This window comes from Ursus americanus, chromosome 5 (assembly GCF_024610735.1).
Source record: "Ursus americanus isolate L20-20 chromosome 5, mUrsAme1.1.p, whole genome shotgun sequence".
In the NCBI taxonomy this organism is placed as follows: domain Eukaryota; kingdom Metazoa; phylum Chordata; class Mammalia; order Carnivora; family Ursidae; genus Ursus; species Ursus americanus.
In genome coordinates this window covers 74,297,976-74,311,189 of record NC_142131.1, presented here as the reverse complement: position 1 = coordinate 74,311,189, position 13,214 = coordinate 74,297,976, and the positions used below count along the sequence as shown (strand labels likewise).

Below are 13,214 nucleotides of genomic sequence, written 5' to 3'. Positions count from 1 at the left end.
GAGGACACATACCTCGGTCAAAGGAATGCCACTGCGGGAGAGATTGCCCGTCCTGGAGATGGAAAGCGCTGCCGCAGACTTTATGTTAGAAAACACATCTATCTCTGTCTTCCATGTCTCTATATGTAGATAAATGATATGTTCTAGAGATAGATACGTTCTTATCTACGAATATGGTGCATACATGATCTTGCATGAGATCTTCCATCTTTGGGCCTCAGATTTATAGTTTTTAAGATGAGGGTGAGGAATGAAGCCACTAAGGTCTTTTCCCATGCCACGATTCTGAATTACAAGATGGTATTTTATTATCAGAAGATTATTTTCTGGTATTTAAAATCTCAGTATCAAGGTGGAAGCATGTCCCAGCACAGTCTTTGAAAACAATGTCTTTTTCCGGAAAAGCTGTTGGAACTTAAAACATGCATACTCTTTGCCCCAGCCATTCCACATCCATAAATTTAGCTGGAGGAGTCACCCAAGGAGACGATGATACATTTTCAAGGATCTTACAGCAATATTTTTGTAGTTGTGAGAAATAAGATACTAATCATGATACATTTACACAACATAATGCTAATACTACTATTAATATTACACAACTGTTGAAAACAAAGTGTGGATATTGAAAGACATTCATAATGTATCACTGAATGGAAACAAGTTACAACACCTAATATATCGTATCTCATGTTTATATGTCAACCCCTATGTAATTGTGTACGTATGCGTGTAGTGTTGGAAAGACCAGAGCTTAAATATACAGATATAGAAACATACACGTGTAAGGAGAGGGATGAAAGGATTGAAGATTTATACAACAGTGGTGATTATTAACTTCAGGAATTATAGGTTGGGAGTGGGGTGGGGTGAGGACTATCACTGTTTTTCATATTTTTTAAATTAAAAGAACAATAAATGTTCACTGTAAAAAAAAAAGGCTCAAAGTGAAAGAAGCTATAAATTCTTTAACAATATATGTAGTTATCGGAGTAATCAATCACTGGTCATTCCCATACGACTTATTTTAAAAGTTCATCTTCTCAGGGGGCCTGGCAGCCTCAGTGGGTAGAGCACGCGACTCTTCATCTTGGGGTTTTGAGTTCAAGTCCCACGTTGGGTGTAGATTATGTAAAAATAAAATCTTTAAAAAAACAACAAGAAAAAAAGTTCATTTTCTCACTGAGTTGAGATGCTACCTTTATTGTATGGCTACCATTGGGTCCATTCCTGGAATCTCTCCTCTGTCCTATTCATGTGCCAATACTTTTAATTATGATTTAATAATAGTGTGTTTTAATGTCCGGTAGGGCTAGTCCTTCTCATTCTTTTCAGTTTCCATAGCTTTTCTTGGATGTTCTCTCAAATAGAAGCAAACATGACCATTTTTATTGGGAGAAAAACATGTTTTCATGTCCAGTCTTAAGAATATGATACATCTTTTTAATTGTTAAATTCTAATTTTCTATCAAGAGTTTATTTTTTTTTTTTTAGTTTTCCCCATAGGGGCACCTGGCTGGCTCAGTCGGGAGAACGTGCGAGTCTTGACCTCGGGTTCGTGAGTTAGAGTCCCACATTGGGTGTAGAGATTGAAAACATAAAGTTTATTTTAAAAAGGTTTACACGTAAGTTTCTTTTTGTAATCATAAAAGGGGTCTTCTCTTCAAGGGCGTCTTCTAACTAGGTTTGCGTAGATAGATAGTCTTTTATCCTTTTTAGTAAACATTTTTATTGAACTGTAATTATACATACAGAAAAGCGCACAAATCATTAAGTGTATAGCTTGGTAAGTAGTCATAAAATGAATGCACCTATGTAATCAGCACCACAGAAGCTGCCTTGTACTCTCCCCAGTCTTGCTGAGCTAAAGAAGCCAGATGAAAAATAACGTATACGATTCCACTCACACAAAGGTTAAAAACAGACGAAACCGATGGCGATTTAGTCGTGATAGTGCGTACCTTTGGGGAGGGGGGTAGTGACTGAAAAGGGATGCTGATTTTTGACACCTACAGTAAGTTTTGCCTGTTTTCAACTTCATTTAAATGGAATCAGAGTTACATGCACTCTTGTGTCTGGCGAGTGCTGATACTTACGTGCAAGTATGACATTTGAATGTGTATTTGTCATCGCTACTTTGGTAGGTTCTCTTATAGTTTTTCAACAAATGTCTTCGGGTTTTCCAGATATAAATGCAGAGCTGCACATACGGCCTCCTTTCCATGAAATTCACATGGCTTTGTCAAACTGCATTGGCTAAAACCAACACAATGGTAAGTGGTGGAGAGAGAGAGGGGCACGTCTTGTTTCACTGCGTGGAAATCCTCTTTTGTTTTAACATGAAGACGCTGGCATTTGGGCAGAGGTCCTATGTGAATGAATTACTCATCAGTTTCTGTTTTTCGGGTACATTCAGCATGAACTGAATGCTCAATTCCGTCAAATGCCTTTTCTGAAAAATGGAGAATGAGTTTCTCCTTAACTCTTCTAACATGATGGATATTAATGGATTGTCCACTATTGAATTATCCTTGCATTCCTACAATACACCCAACTTTATCATGATTTATTACTTTTTTAAAGTGCTGTTGGAGTGTTTGCTAATACACTGTTAAGGTTTTTGCACTGATATTTCTGAGTGATCTATAACTTTCTCTTTGGTACAGTCTTTTGCCAAGTTTTGGAAATGCTATTGTATTCACTTTACAAATCAATTCAGAAGTCTTAAAAAATTTTTTTTGGCACTTTTGAGGTTCAGGATTCTTTTTCTAGCTTCTGGAATTGTTATCAACAACATTGAGATTATTTAATCTTAAAAGTTTAGTAGAAATCCCGTGAAACCATCAAGGCCTGACACTTTTTTTGGTAAGGAGTCCTTTATTAGTTTCTTCTATGATAATTGGTTCTTTTTAAATTTCTGTGTCTACAAGGGTAAATCCTGGCAATCTGCATTTTTCTAATTTGTTATATAAAATTGGTCTTATAATTTTGAAAAATTTCCTGGTTTGTGGTTATTTCTCCCATTGTCATGTCAATGTGCATTTCTGCAGCCTCCCTTTTTTCTTGAATGGGTTAGCTGGTGGTTTGTCTATTTATTTAAGTTCGCTCCCTTCCTCTTTTTTAGGAATTCCTTCCAATGTTTTCTTCCGATTTGCTTTTTTCCTCCAGTTTTTAAGGCTCGGTTGTGTAATTTTCAGCTTCTCCCATTTTTAATGATACAGTGCTAAATACTATAAATCTCCTGTCATAACTGCTTTTAAAAAAAAAAATAATGAGGTTTTCGTCGGTCTTGTGGTCATGTCTTTCTGGTGTGCTCTCACCGTCTTTGGGGATGCTGGCTTGCTTATTCTCTTACTTCTTCTAACTTCTGAATGAGATTTGATTGTAATCTCACAGTTTTGTTTTGGGTTTTTCTTCCGAAGACAGTTCTCCCGTACTTTTTAAGGAGGGGTGTGCTCTACGATGACTCTTCTTAGCTCCACTGCCCTAAAGCTTTACCATTTTCATTTTGACAAAGCGACTGACAGGACATCGCTATTGACCTTCCTTGCCAACGTTTACCTGGACTTTCTCTCCTCTTTGTCCTTACCGTACCTGTCCTGTCAAGCTAGAATTCTAATTCTAGCAGTTTCTCCTCAGCTCTGAGACACCTACAGCACTGAGCCCAGACTGCGTCAGCACACTCGTCAGACCTTGCTACGCTGCTGTGATCCTCCCTCGCAAATGCAATCTGCCGAACGAAGCCTGCCCAGTCCCAGCTTCTGTTGACGGCCCCCTGCCAGTTGGCTGAGAAACGGGGGGCTGTCAGAACACAGCTGCCTGCTCTCCCTGTCCCCACACGCAGATGCTAAAACAACGTCGGCCAGTGGTCTGTCCTTCCTTACTTGTACTTTCAAGTTCATGGGGACAACAGTCACCTAGTTTTGCAGAGCAGGGTCTGGGGCTACCCTGGTTATTCTGTATTCTTACTGGAAGGTTCAGAAAGTACACTATTGCCATCATCGTCCGCGAGCTTAACCCCTGTGGGATCTCTATTACAGAAGAGAAATTTTAATAACAATCATTTTATGACGGTTATGACCGTCATAAATCACAATTAGGAATTTACTGTATTTCAGGTACTATGCCAAGTGCTTTACACACATTATCTCATTTCATCCTCAAAAATCCTCAGGAGTTCGCGTACCCCCTCTGACCCCCCATTTTATGGATGGGGAAGTTAGGGTCCAAGATCACACTGCTGAACTTGCAGATCTGGGATTTAAACCCAAGTCATCAGACTCCAGAGCACCTCCTTAGTTCACCGACTCTCAAATATCATCAGGTCCGACCGTTTCCAAACTATGGGCCACTGTAAGCAAAACCTCTATGTGAACTGAAATTAAATAGTAACTATTTGAAGATCTGAGAAAAATGTACACATATTACAGGTCAAATCTAAAATACCGGAGACGACGAATACACTGAAGTGTGTCGTATGACCTGATTAATCTTGTTTTCAAGCTTCTCCTACTAACTTTGAAAAATACCATAATGAGGGTGGGGGCGGAACACAGAGCTATTTGAGATTTTGGACTTCCTACTTCCCTGCTTGTTATAATACCACTGCCAGGAGTAAGTATATGAAATATTACTTATAATTTAGTTTATTAATAAATACTGCTCTTGTAAATAACTGTTTAGAAACAAGAGTCGTCTCTCTGCAGTTCCCTGGCCTGTGTTTTGGTCGGCACTCACGGGGCCACAAGACTTCATAAAAAGGTCCCTCACACATGTACCGTTTAGAATCATACTGTAATTTATAATCTTATGCTATTAAATCATACAATCAGTTAGGAAATATTTCTGAGTAGTTTTATGAAATACTTTTAAACTTGGAATTCTCTTCCATTTACGGATACGGTTACTGTTATTACTAACTTTCTTACCTTCTAACTGCTAGCGGCAATTCAGGAAAAACAATCTGGGTTTTGGTTTTGTTTTTTTTTTTATAATAGCTCTAAAGCCATTCCATATATGCTATTTTAACTCCCGATGTCTAGGAAGTGACTTAGTTTGAGATAGGGATGTCTTGATTTGCCAGGATTTAAATAGAAGCAACTGAAATAACTCGTTGAAAGATAACATCTGCTGTTAAGCTTATATTTTCCCCACAATCAGAAAACGGCTTTTATTTCTAATTAAAAAAATAATAAAGTTGACTTTGGCAAGAGGAGTTTTAAAACTAAGGATGCCAACAACAAATGAATCATTTCTCCAAGCACATACCAGATTACCCTTTCGAGGGACCATTATTTAAGGGCATTTTCCCCTCAAATTTAGGAAAGAAATTAAAATTTAAATATTATAATTCCTAAACAGTAATACTAGTAATTTAGTTTTTATACTGATAGTTGTAGAATAATTCAACATTTATTATCACCAAGACTTAACTTAAACCCAGCTCCTTCAGTGAAGAGATTTTCTTCTCCATTTTAGTACATGTCTCACATCTTTGAACGTCATTCAACAACAGTGATGGATGAGATTTATTGATAAACTGGTTACTAATGAAGATGAGTTTTTACACTATTTCCTTTACAGTTAGCTAGTTCACAGAATGAAGAAAACAAAAAGAAAAAAGCAACACCCCAGTCTTTAACCCCTAAATAGAACATATTTCCCTTCCGCTTACCTGAAAATATAAAAATATAAATGACCATGTATGGAGCTGCGCCATTAAGTTTGCTTTAGTGGCTCTGGTTTTTTACTGAGAGTTTTACTTATTTACTTTGAAAAAATTAGAAAACTGTCATTTTGAAATCAGAACCACTAACACACTGGAGGCAACAAACTAAAAAAAAAAAAAAAATTCAAATGGCTAAAAATAACTCCGTTATAAAAGTACAAGTGTAATTTACAATATCACATATTTCAGAAAAATAAACAAAACCGCTAAATGTCTCTTTCCTTCTAGACAAACATTTTTCTCCCCAGAAAGAAGAAAAAGCAACTAATGAAATTACAATCAAACACAACTGTTATTCACCCTCGCAACATCTAAATAAATGACCCACACGGCACAAAACGTTCTCATTCACAATCACATACAGTTAAATTATTTTCCCTCAATTACATAATAGTCTCCTTAAATCAATGTCCCTTTAGAAAATTACTGTATTAGTTAAGCCTATTCATCCTTGCTATGAAGTTAATCTCATTTATATAGGCCACATAAGTTTAACTGGCACACTTAATCAGACAAAATAAGTCATTTTTCCTTTTAAAAACTAGGGAATCATCTGTTCTCAAAGAAGAATCTAGATACTTAATTCATTAAAGCAATTTTCTACCATCAGCTATCAGGCTTTTTAAATCACTAGGTGTTCACCCAAAGATGATCAATGCTATATGTGAACTGTAAACTTGTTTTAAAGATTTGTGTCCATTTTAGAGTATGATACAACTTGTACTGAAGAGCTTTTTAAAAAGATAACCTACATACATATAGTTAATTTGCCTCAAAGAACTTCTTAGAAATACAGTATAAACATTTAAGAACCGCAACAGAGTCCACTGTGGTTCAAGCTTCAACAAAGATCTTCTTGAAGCCCAGTATAAAGGTTACTGGCTCAAGACCACGCTCCAAAGTGACACCGGCACGAGATGGGATTGTGAGACTCTACCTCTTAAAGAAAGAGCACGCTTGGTTATACATGGCTTTTAACCTTGAGCTACAGTTATGCTACAAACGCCCCGCCCTCCCGACCTAAATGAAGTCAGTCATGTGGAGATGTGCACATTCTCTGGGCACTGTTTGGAGTCCTTGGTTTTCCAGCTCTGATGGAGATCTCGCAGGCGTTCAGAAGTCCGTGTGCTTACATTCAGGGCAGGATGAACTTTACAAATTCCACTTTCCTCCATTAGTGACAGGCCACAGATCCCAAAGTATGCATGCAAAGCATCTGAAAACGAGGTATTTTTTTTTTTTATCATAACAGGCACTCTTATTTGCACATGCTGCAAAGCACTGTAGCTACGTATCTATTAGTCCATCACGTTAAAATTAAATTTAGAAAAATGTTAAATACAGGTTTTGAAACATGTACTTTCTCAAAGTCTCAAAACACCAATTAAAAAAAAAAAAAACCCAGATGATCGAAATCAGATATTTTATCCAAGAAAATATCATTAACAAAGGAAAACAGTTCTCAAATGAAAAGGTGACATTTCCAACACCCTCTGTGATTATAAAACAAAGTAGAGTAGCACTAATACAAGACTTCTCACTTAGGGGGCTCCCCCTTTGCCTACTACGGAATACAGAAATAAGGCGCTTTAGCTCTGTATTATAAAAGGAAAAATTTTCCCGAAAAATGAAAATAAACCTCTGACTCTAAGTAGCAATACCCCTCCCCACTAAGTTTTACCTCTGACATTTCCGTAACCAGTACCACCACAGTACTGTGTCCGGCGAAAGATGCCCAAACAGAATAATCCGCTGTGGAATGCTGTACCAAATTTAGTTTTCCTATTTAGGGGAATGTCAGTCATCCAAAAAATGTCTGACCTGACAGTAAAAACAAACTCACATTCTCTGTGGTTATAAATACCGTAACCTTTCTTCGATACTGGCCTCACTACTGTTTCCCAAAGTCTTTCGGGGGGGGGGGGGGCAGCGACCCTCCTCCATTCAAGTGGCCGCAGAAATCACGTGGCTGCTGCCTTCTGGACAGCCTTATACGGACTCTGAGGAGCTCAGAGCTCTGCAGCTACGGGCATAGGACAAAAAACAGATCTTGCAGCCATCAAGCATTCTTCCAATACTTTGTACTGGCCATCATTTATGGCCTCAAGAGCTACTGAAGTTCAGAACACCTTGGGGACGCAACCTCTGTCAGAAGAACTAAACAGAAAATTTTACTTATAGGAGTACCATTTACTTTGCAAAAGGGAGGGACAGCTAGTTGTGCTTAGTCAAGATTATTTGTGAAAAAGTCATCTCACTAATGGAGGCCCATGTCAATCCCCTTTCATGTCTTCACAAGAGAATGCTTAGGTTTCTTCGGGCTCACTTTTCTCTCATTTTCAGACCACAAAAAATAAATCTGAGTTCCCCTGTACCATGAAATTTTCCGTGTAGTTATTCTAAAATTACAGAAGACACAAAGCAACATTATATTTTATTGACTAGAAATGAGGAAACTTTTCTAGGAAAAAATTCAACTGAAAGAGAAATAAAAATCCATCCAAAACAACATAAAATAGGATCTTCTACTTTCCACGTAATGTAAAAATAAAACATTTTTTTTCTCAAAAAGCTTTTTGTAAAAGCCAATGAACCAGAACTCAATTGTTTCAAATCTCAAAGCTTTTTTTTTTTTTTAAACTTCCTTATCTGTAGGGGTATTCAAGCATATCAAATGCTGAAATATATAGTTTCTTCATAATAAAAGTTCATTCTTTTCATAAGTTTCTTCTGTGAATGTATATAAAATTGCTTTGTGTCAAATCTGCTACTAAATTTACTAGAACCAAGAATAAGCTAATTTTAAAGACTCTCAAAAAACGATTTTCCCAAAGGCCCGGTTAAACAGGTCTTTCCACATAAACTCAATTTATGACACACAGACTTTCTATGCTCTGCAGTTTATTGGTTCTGAAGACACTTTACCATATCTGTAAAAAGTATTACATCCAAGTATTTACACAAATATTAAGGTTAGCAACTAAGTGCTAGAAAAAAGCTTCAAGAATTAAAAATAAAAAATCTACTGAGGGGCACCTGGGTGGCTCAGTTGGTTAAGCATCCGACTCTTAATTCTGGCTCAGGTCATAATCTCAGGGGGTGTGAGATCGGGCCCCTCCCCGGCTCTGCACTCAGCGGGGAGTCTGCTTGAAGATTTTCTCCCTCTGCCCCCTCCCCCCACTTGCCCTTGCTCACTCTCTAAGATAAATAAATAAATCTTTAAAAAAATCTACTGTAAATACTCAGAATGTATTTCAAGTATGTTTATGCCAGACGTGCTTTCCAAGATACTGTCATTTCTCTATTCCTATTTTTTTAAATAATACATTATTTGTTAAAATAGTACAAGCCCTGATGAAAAACAATGTCATCTAGACAATTCTCAGTCTTCTTGAGGTACTGCTCTAACATATTTATAGCTATGGTTACACATACCGAAATTTAAAAATATTGTTTTGCTTTAGAAATTAGAACGTAAAAAAAAACCCAGGAAGAACCCTATAACCCAACAGGAAAAAAACAAAAACAAAAACAAGTAATCCAACTGAAAAAGGGGCAAAGGATCTGAATAGCTCTTTCTCCAAAGAAGATATAAAAGGCCAACCAGTACATGAATAAATGTCCGACATCAATACCCACGAGGGACATGCAAATTAAAACCACGGCGAGACACTATGTCACTCCTGCTAGAACGGTCATCATCAAAAGGACAAGCAATAACAAATGTGGGCGTGTATGTGGAGAAAGGGAGTCCTGTGCACTGTTGGTGGGAATGTAAATTGGTACAGCCCCTATGGAAAAAAGTATGGAGAAGCCTCAAAAATTAAAAAACAGAACTACCATACAATCCAGTAATATCCCCAAAGGAAATGAAAACACGAACATGGTATCTATACCATGTCCACAGCAGAATTATGCACAATAGCCAAGATACAGAAATAACCTACGTGTCCATCGATGGATGAATGGATGAAGAATTCGTGGCGTACACACATGCAATGGCACATGGGTCGGCCATAAAATGAGAAAATCCTATTTGCAACAACATGGATGGACCCTGAAGGCGTAATGCTAAGTGCAGTAAGTCAGGCAAAGACAAATACTGTGTGATCTCACTTACGTGTAGAATCTAAACAACGAAAACAAAAAAACCAAACTCATAGGAAAAAAAGAGATCGGACCTGCTTAGCTGGGATGGGGGCGGGGGGAGGGGGAGCTGGAGGAAGGGGGTAAAAAGGCACAAACTTCCACTAATAAATAAGTATTGGGGGCGTAGTGCACAATATGAGGACTACAGCTCATACGCCGTACGATATACGGGAAACGCGTTAAGAAAGTTAACCCTATGATTTCTCATCACAAAAATAAATTGTTTGCCCTTTACTATTTTCTCCTTTTCTTCTGTATCTCTATGAGAAGAAGGGTGCTAGCTGAGCCCACTCTGGTAGCCATTTCACAACAGACATACATCAAACCATCACGCTGTGTGCCTTCAACTTACACACAGACGTAAGTCAGTGATTTCTCAATAAAACTGGAAAAAAAATATTCTTTGGCTTTAGAAATTAAAAGCATCTAAGAGGAGAAAATACATTTACAGTACAATATAATATTTATCGAAAAAATCCATTTGTAAGTGGACAGGCACAGTTCAAACCTGTGTGGTTCAAGGATCAACTGTACTTATTAAATCCAAGAGTCTTTTGTTCTTCTCTGCCATTCCTCAGTTTGGAAAAAAATGAATATCACATTGTCTGAATCCACTTGGCTCTTGAGTTTTAGGCAGTGAACAATAAGAGTTCAGATAGCAAAGTATCCTTCTAAAAAAATTACCTGAATTTGCTGAGATTCAGAGAACAAAGGTATGGACAGTGAGGGACATCTATCTTCAGAATTAGAGATATGACAGCTAATAATCCTAAAGATTCTGGATGGACCAAATGATACTCTATTTTGGACGGGGCCCATTCAGACCACCTGCCTTACTGCCTCAAATGAAATAAAACACTGGTAAGTGAAATACATGGAAAAAAAGGCATACGATAGCAATACATCTTGATAATCCAATCCGTCCCTTAAACCTCTCCACATGCTAAACTTCCCCTAAACTTAAACAATTTACCTTCTTAGAAAATATAGTAAAGTTTCCAACTGTAGCTGAATTTTCTATCTTAGGCCCTTTCTGAACAGATGCGTGAGGGTCTGCTTAAGAAATAAACAAAAGTAAAGTTGTTCCAGATTCATACAAAAAATAAATTACCTGGATGACTATCTGGCCACTTGGCAAACCCCCCAACGAGGCGATCTTGAGTTGATAAGATGTAATTTCTGTTTTTCTCAAAGTTGGTGTACTGAAAAATTTTCAGAAGCTGAAATGACAGGACAAATATAAATTTACTGACATCAAACTTTCATATTGACCTTGGGCTCAATTTTCAGATATACATCAATTAAATATGCTTTTCTTTAGCTAAGGTTCTCAAAGCCAGCCTCCGGGGATCTGAGCACTTAACTGTCAGTCAACCACATTATTATCATTTTTATCATCTGATCACAACAACTCTCCTTTCCTTGACCTTGCTATTTCCTTCTTTGAACCACGCCCAACTAATCCCGTTGCACCATGTTTAGCTAGGTTCAAAACACAACTCTGCCAATCCCTTCAACTTAATCAGTCATTTTAAAAAGGACAATGTTATCTACCCATATTTTAATTCTTATGATAGGCTTTTGAGCTATTACTTACAAACCGGTAGTAACTTGAACCAAAAATATCTCAAAAAAGAGCAACAGAAATTATTAACCAGATGACTAGAGACAGTTTTTATTTGAGAGCAGTAAAAAAAAAAAAAACCTTAGCTTTTGAGTCAGGAAAGGTAAAAGGTGAGACAAATATAATTTTAGCATAAAAAACTAGGTAGCTTTAAGATTTAGGACATCTATTTATTCTCTCAAGATCCCATTAAATAGAAAAAAATAAAGGATAAATCAAACTATGAGAAAGCGTGTGTGGGGGGGTGGAACAGTAGACAAGAGAGTTAAAAAATTTGTTAAGACACAAAGCAGCTGAAAGTATGTTAATGAATCAAAGAGCCAGAGAAGATATTAGTGATAAAAGAAGCATTATTTCTCAAAAAGAAAAACAAAGCCTAAAAGAATTATGATACAAATAAGAAACTTACTCATTCATTTTAATTTAGTCAATACAATTAACAGGAAAGAAACTCTTTAGAATCCATCAGCTAGAAACACTTTCCATCAAGTGGCATATGGGTCATTACATAAGAAGAAACTAATCTTAAGACTGTACTTGGTTCAGCAATAAACAATATTTACATGATCATAGTAAGTGCTGATTCTTGGTTTTTAAATTTTAGAATCAACCTATAGGCAAAGCATAAAATATGTGAATATTGTTACTAAATAAAATATGAATGTTATTTAACTTGACATTATAAAAGTAAAGGTAATAGGACAGAATTAGAAGGTGGAAGAGGAAGAGGAAAGATTCAGGACTAAAAAATATATAACCAGTAACAACCTGCTTGAAAAAAGGGAGCCTAAATCTTCATTCTTCATAGTTGGGAATCAAAGATAATGTCTACAGAGAAATCAAGAAATCACTTAAAGCTGGGGTGCCTGGCTGGCTCAGTCAGTACAGCATGTGACTCTTGATCTCAGGGTCGTAAGCTCATGCCCCACGTTGGATATAGAACTTACTTAAAAAAATAAAACAGAAAATATTTCTAAAAACAAAAAAAAAAAATCAGTTAAACTTATGGTGATATCCAGAAGAATCAACAATTTAAAAAATGCTTAAAAATGGCTGTCTTCAGAAAGTTGTCAAAGACTACCAAGGTCATATCCAAAAGACCCCAGAGCCTACTTGAAGAGGCTTTGGCTAAAAATGGGATATTTGGAGCTTCAAAAAGAACAATGTAACAGATTAAAACATGTTAACCTCAATGGCTACTAAAATGATTCTGTAAAAAAACGTGATGAGGTTTTTATACAACAACCACCAACAATCCAAAAAGAAATTACGAACGCAATTCCATTTACAACGGCATATAAAAGAATTAAATATTTACAGAGTGGGGGGCTGGGAGGGACCGGGTGGCTGGGTGATGGACACTGGGGAGGGTATGTGTTGTGGTGAGGGTATGTGCGTATTGTGTAAGACTGATGGATCACAGACCTGTACCCCCGAAACTAACAATACATTATATGTTAATAATAAATAGATCAATCAATAAATAAACAAAGAAAATACAAACAACAACAACAAAGAAGAATTAAATATTTAGGAATAAATCTGATCCAGGACATGAGAGACTTGTATGCTGAAAACTACAAAATACTGCTAAAAGAAATTAAAGATCTAAATAAATGGAAAGACATCCCATGCTCACTGCAGGAGAACTTAAACTGTTAAAAGTAATATTACCCAAAATGATCTTCAGATTCAATGCAATAGCCTTTTTGT

The 13,214-nt window shown here is 36.8% G+C and overlaps 1 protein-coding gene across 4 annotated transcripts in view; it reads right to left on the bottom strand.

The window, feature by feature from the left end:
- Positions 1–13,214, bottom strand: part of PGGT1B (protein geranylgeranyltransferase type I subunit beta) — a 78,342-nt gene that overhangs the window by 23,170 nt on the left and 41,958 nt on the right. For 3 of the 4 annotated variants that reach the window (XR_015724602.1, XR_015724603.1, XR_015724604.1), the window contains exon 8: positions 10,989–11,097. Coding sequence is in view for 1 of the 4 variants with exons in the window: in XM_045794903.2 (XP_045650859.1) it covers positions 6,763–6,944; positions 10,989–11,097 (291 nt within the window). In the remaining 3 variants the exon portion in view is untranslated. Of the gene's footprint in view, positions 1–948; positions 6,945–10,988; positions 11,098–13,214 lie in introns of those variants that run through there. The other variant, XM_045794903.2, reaches the window with a different exon arrangement.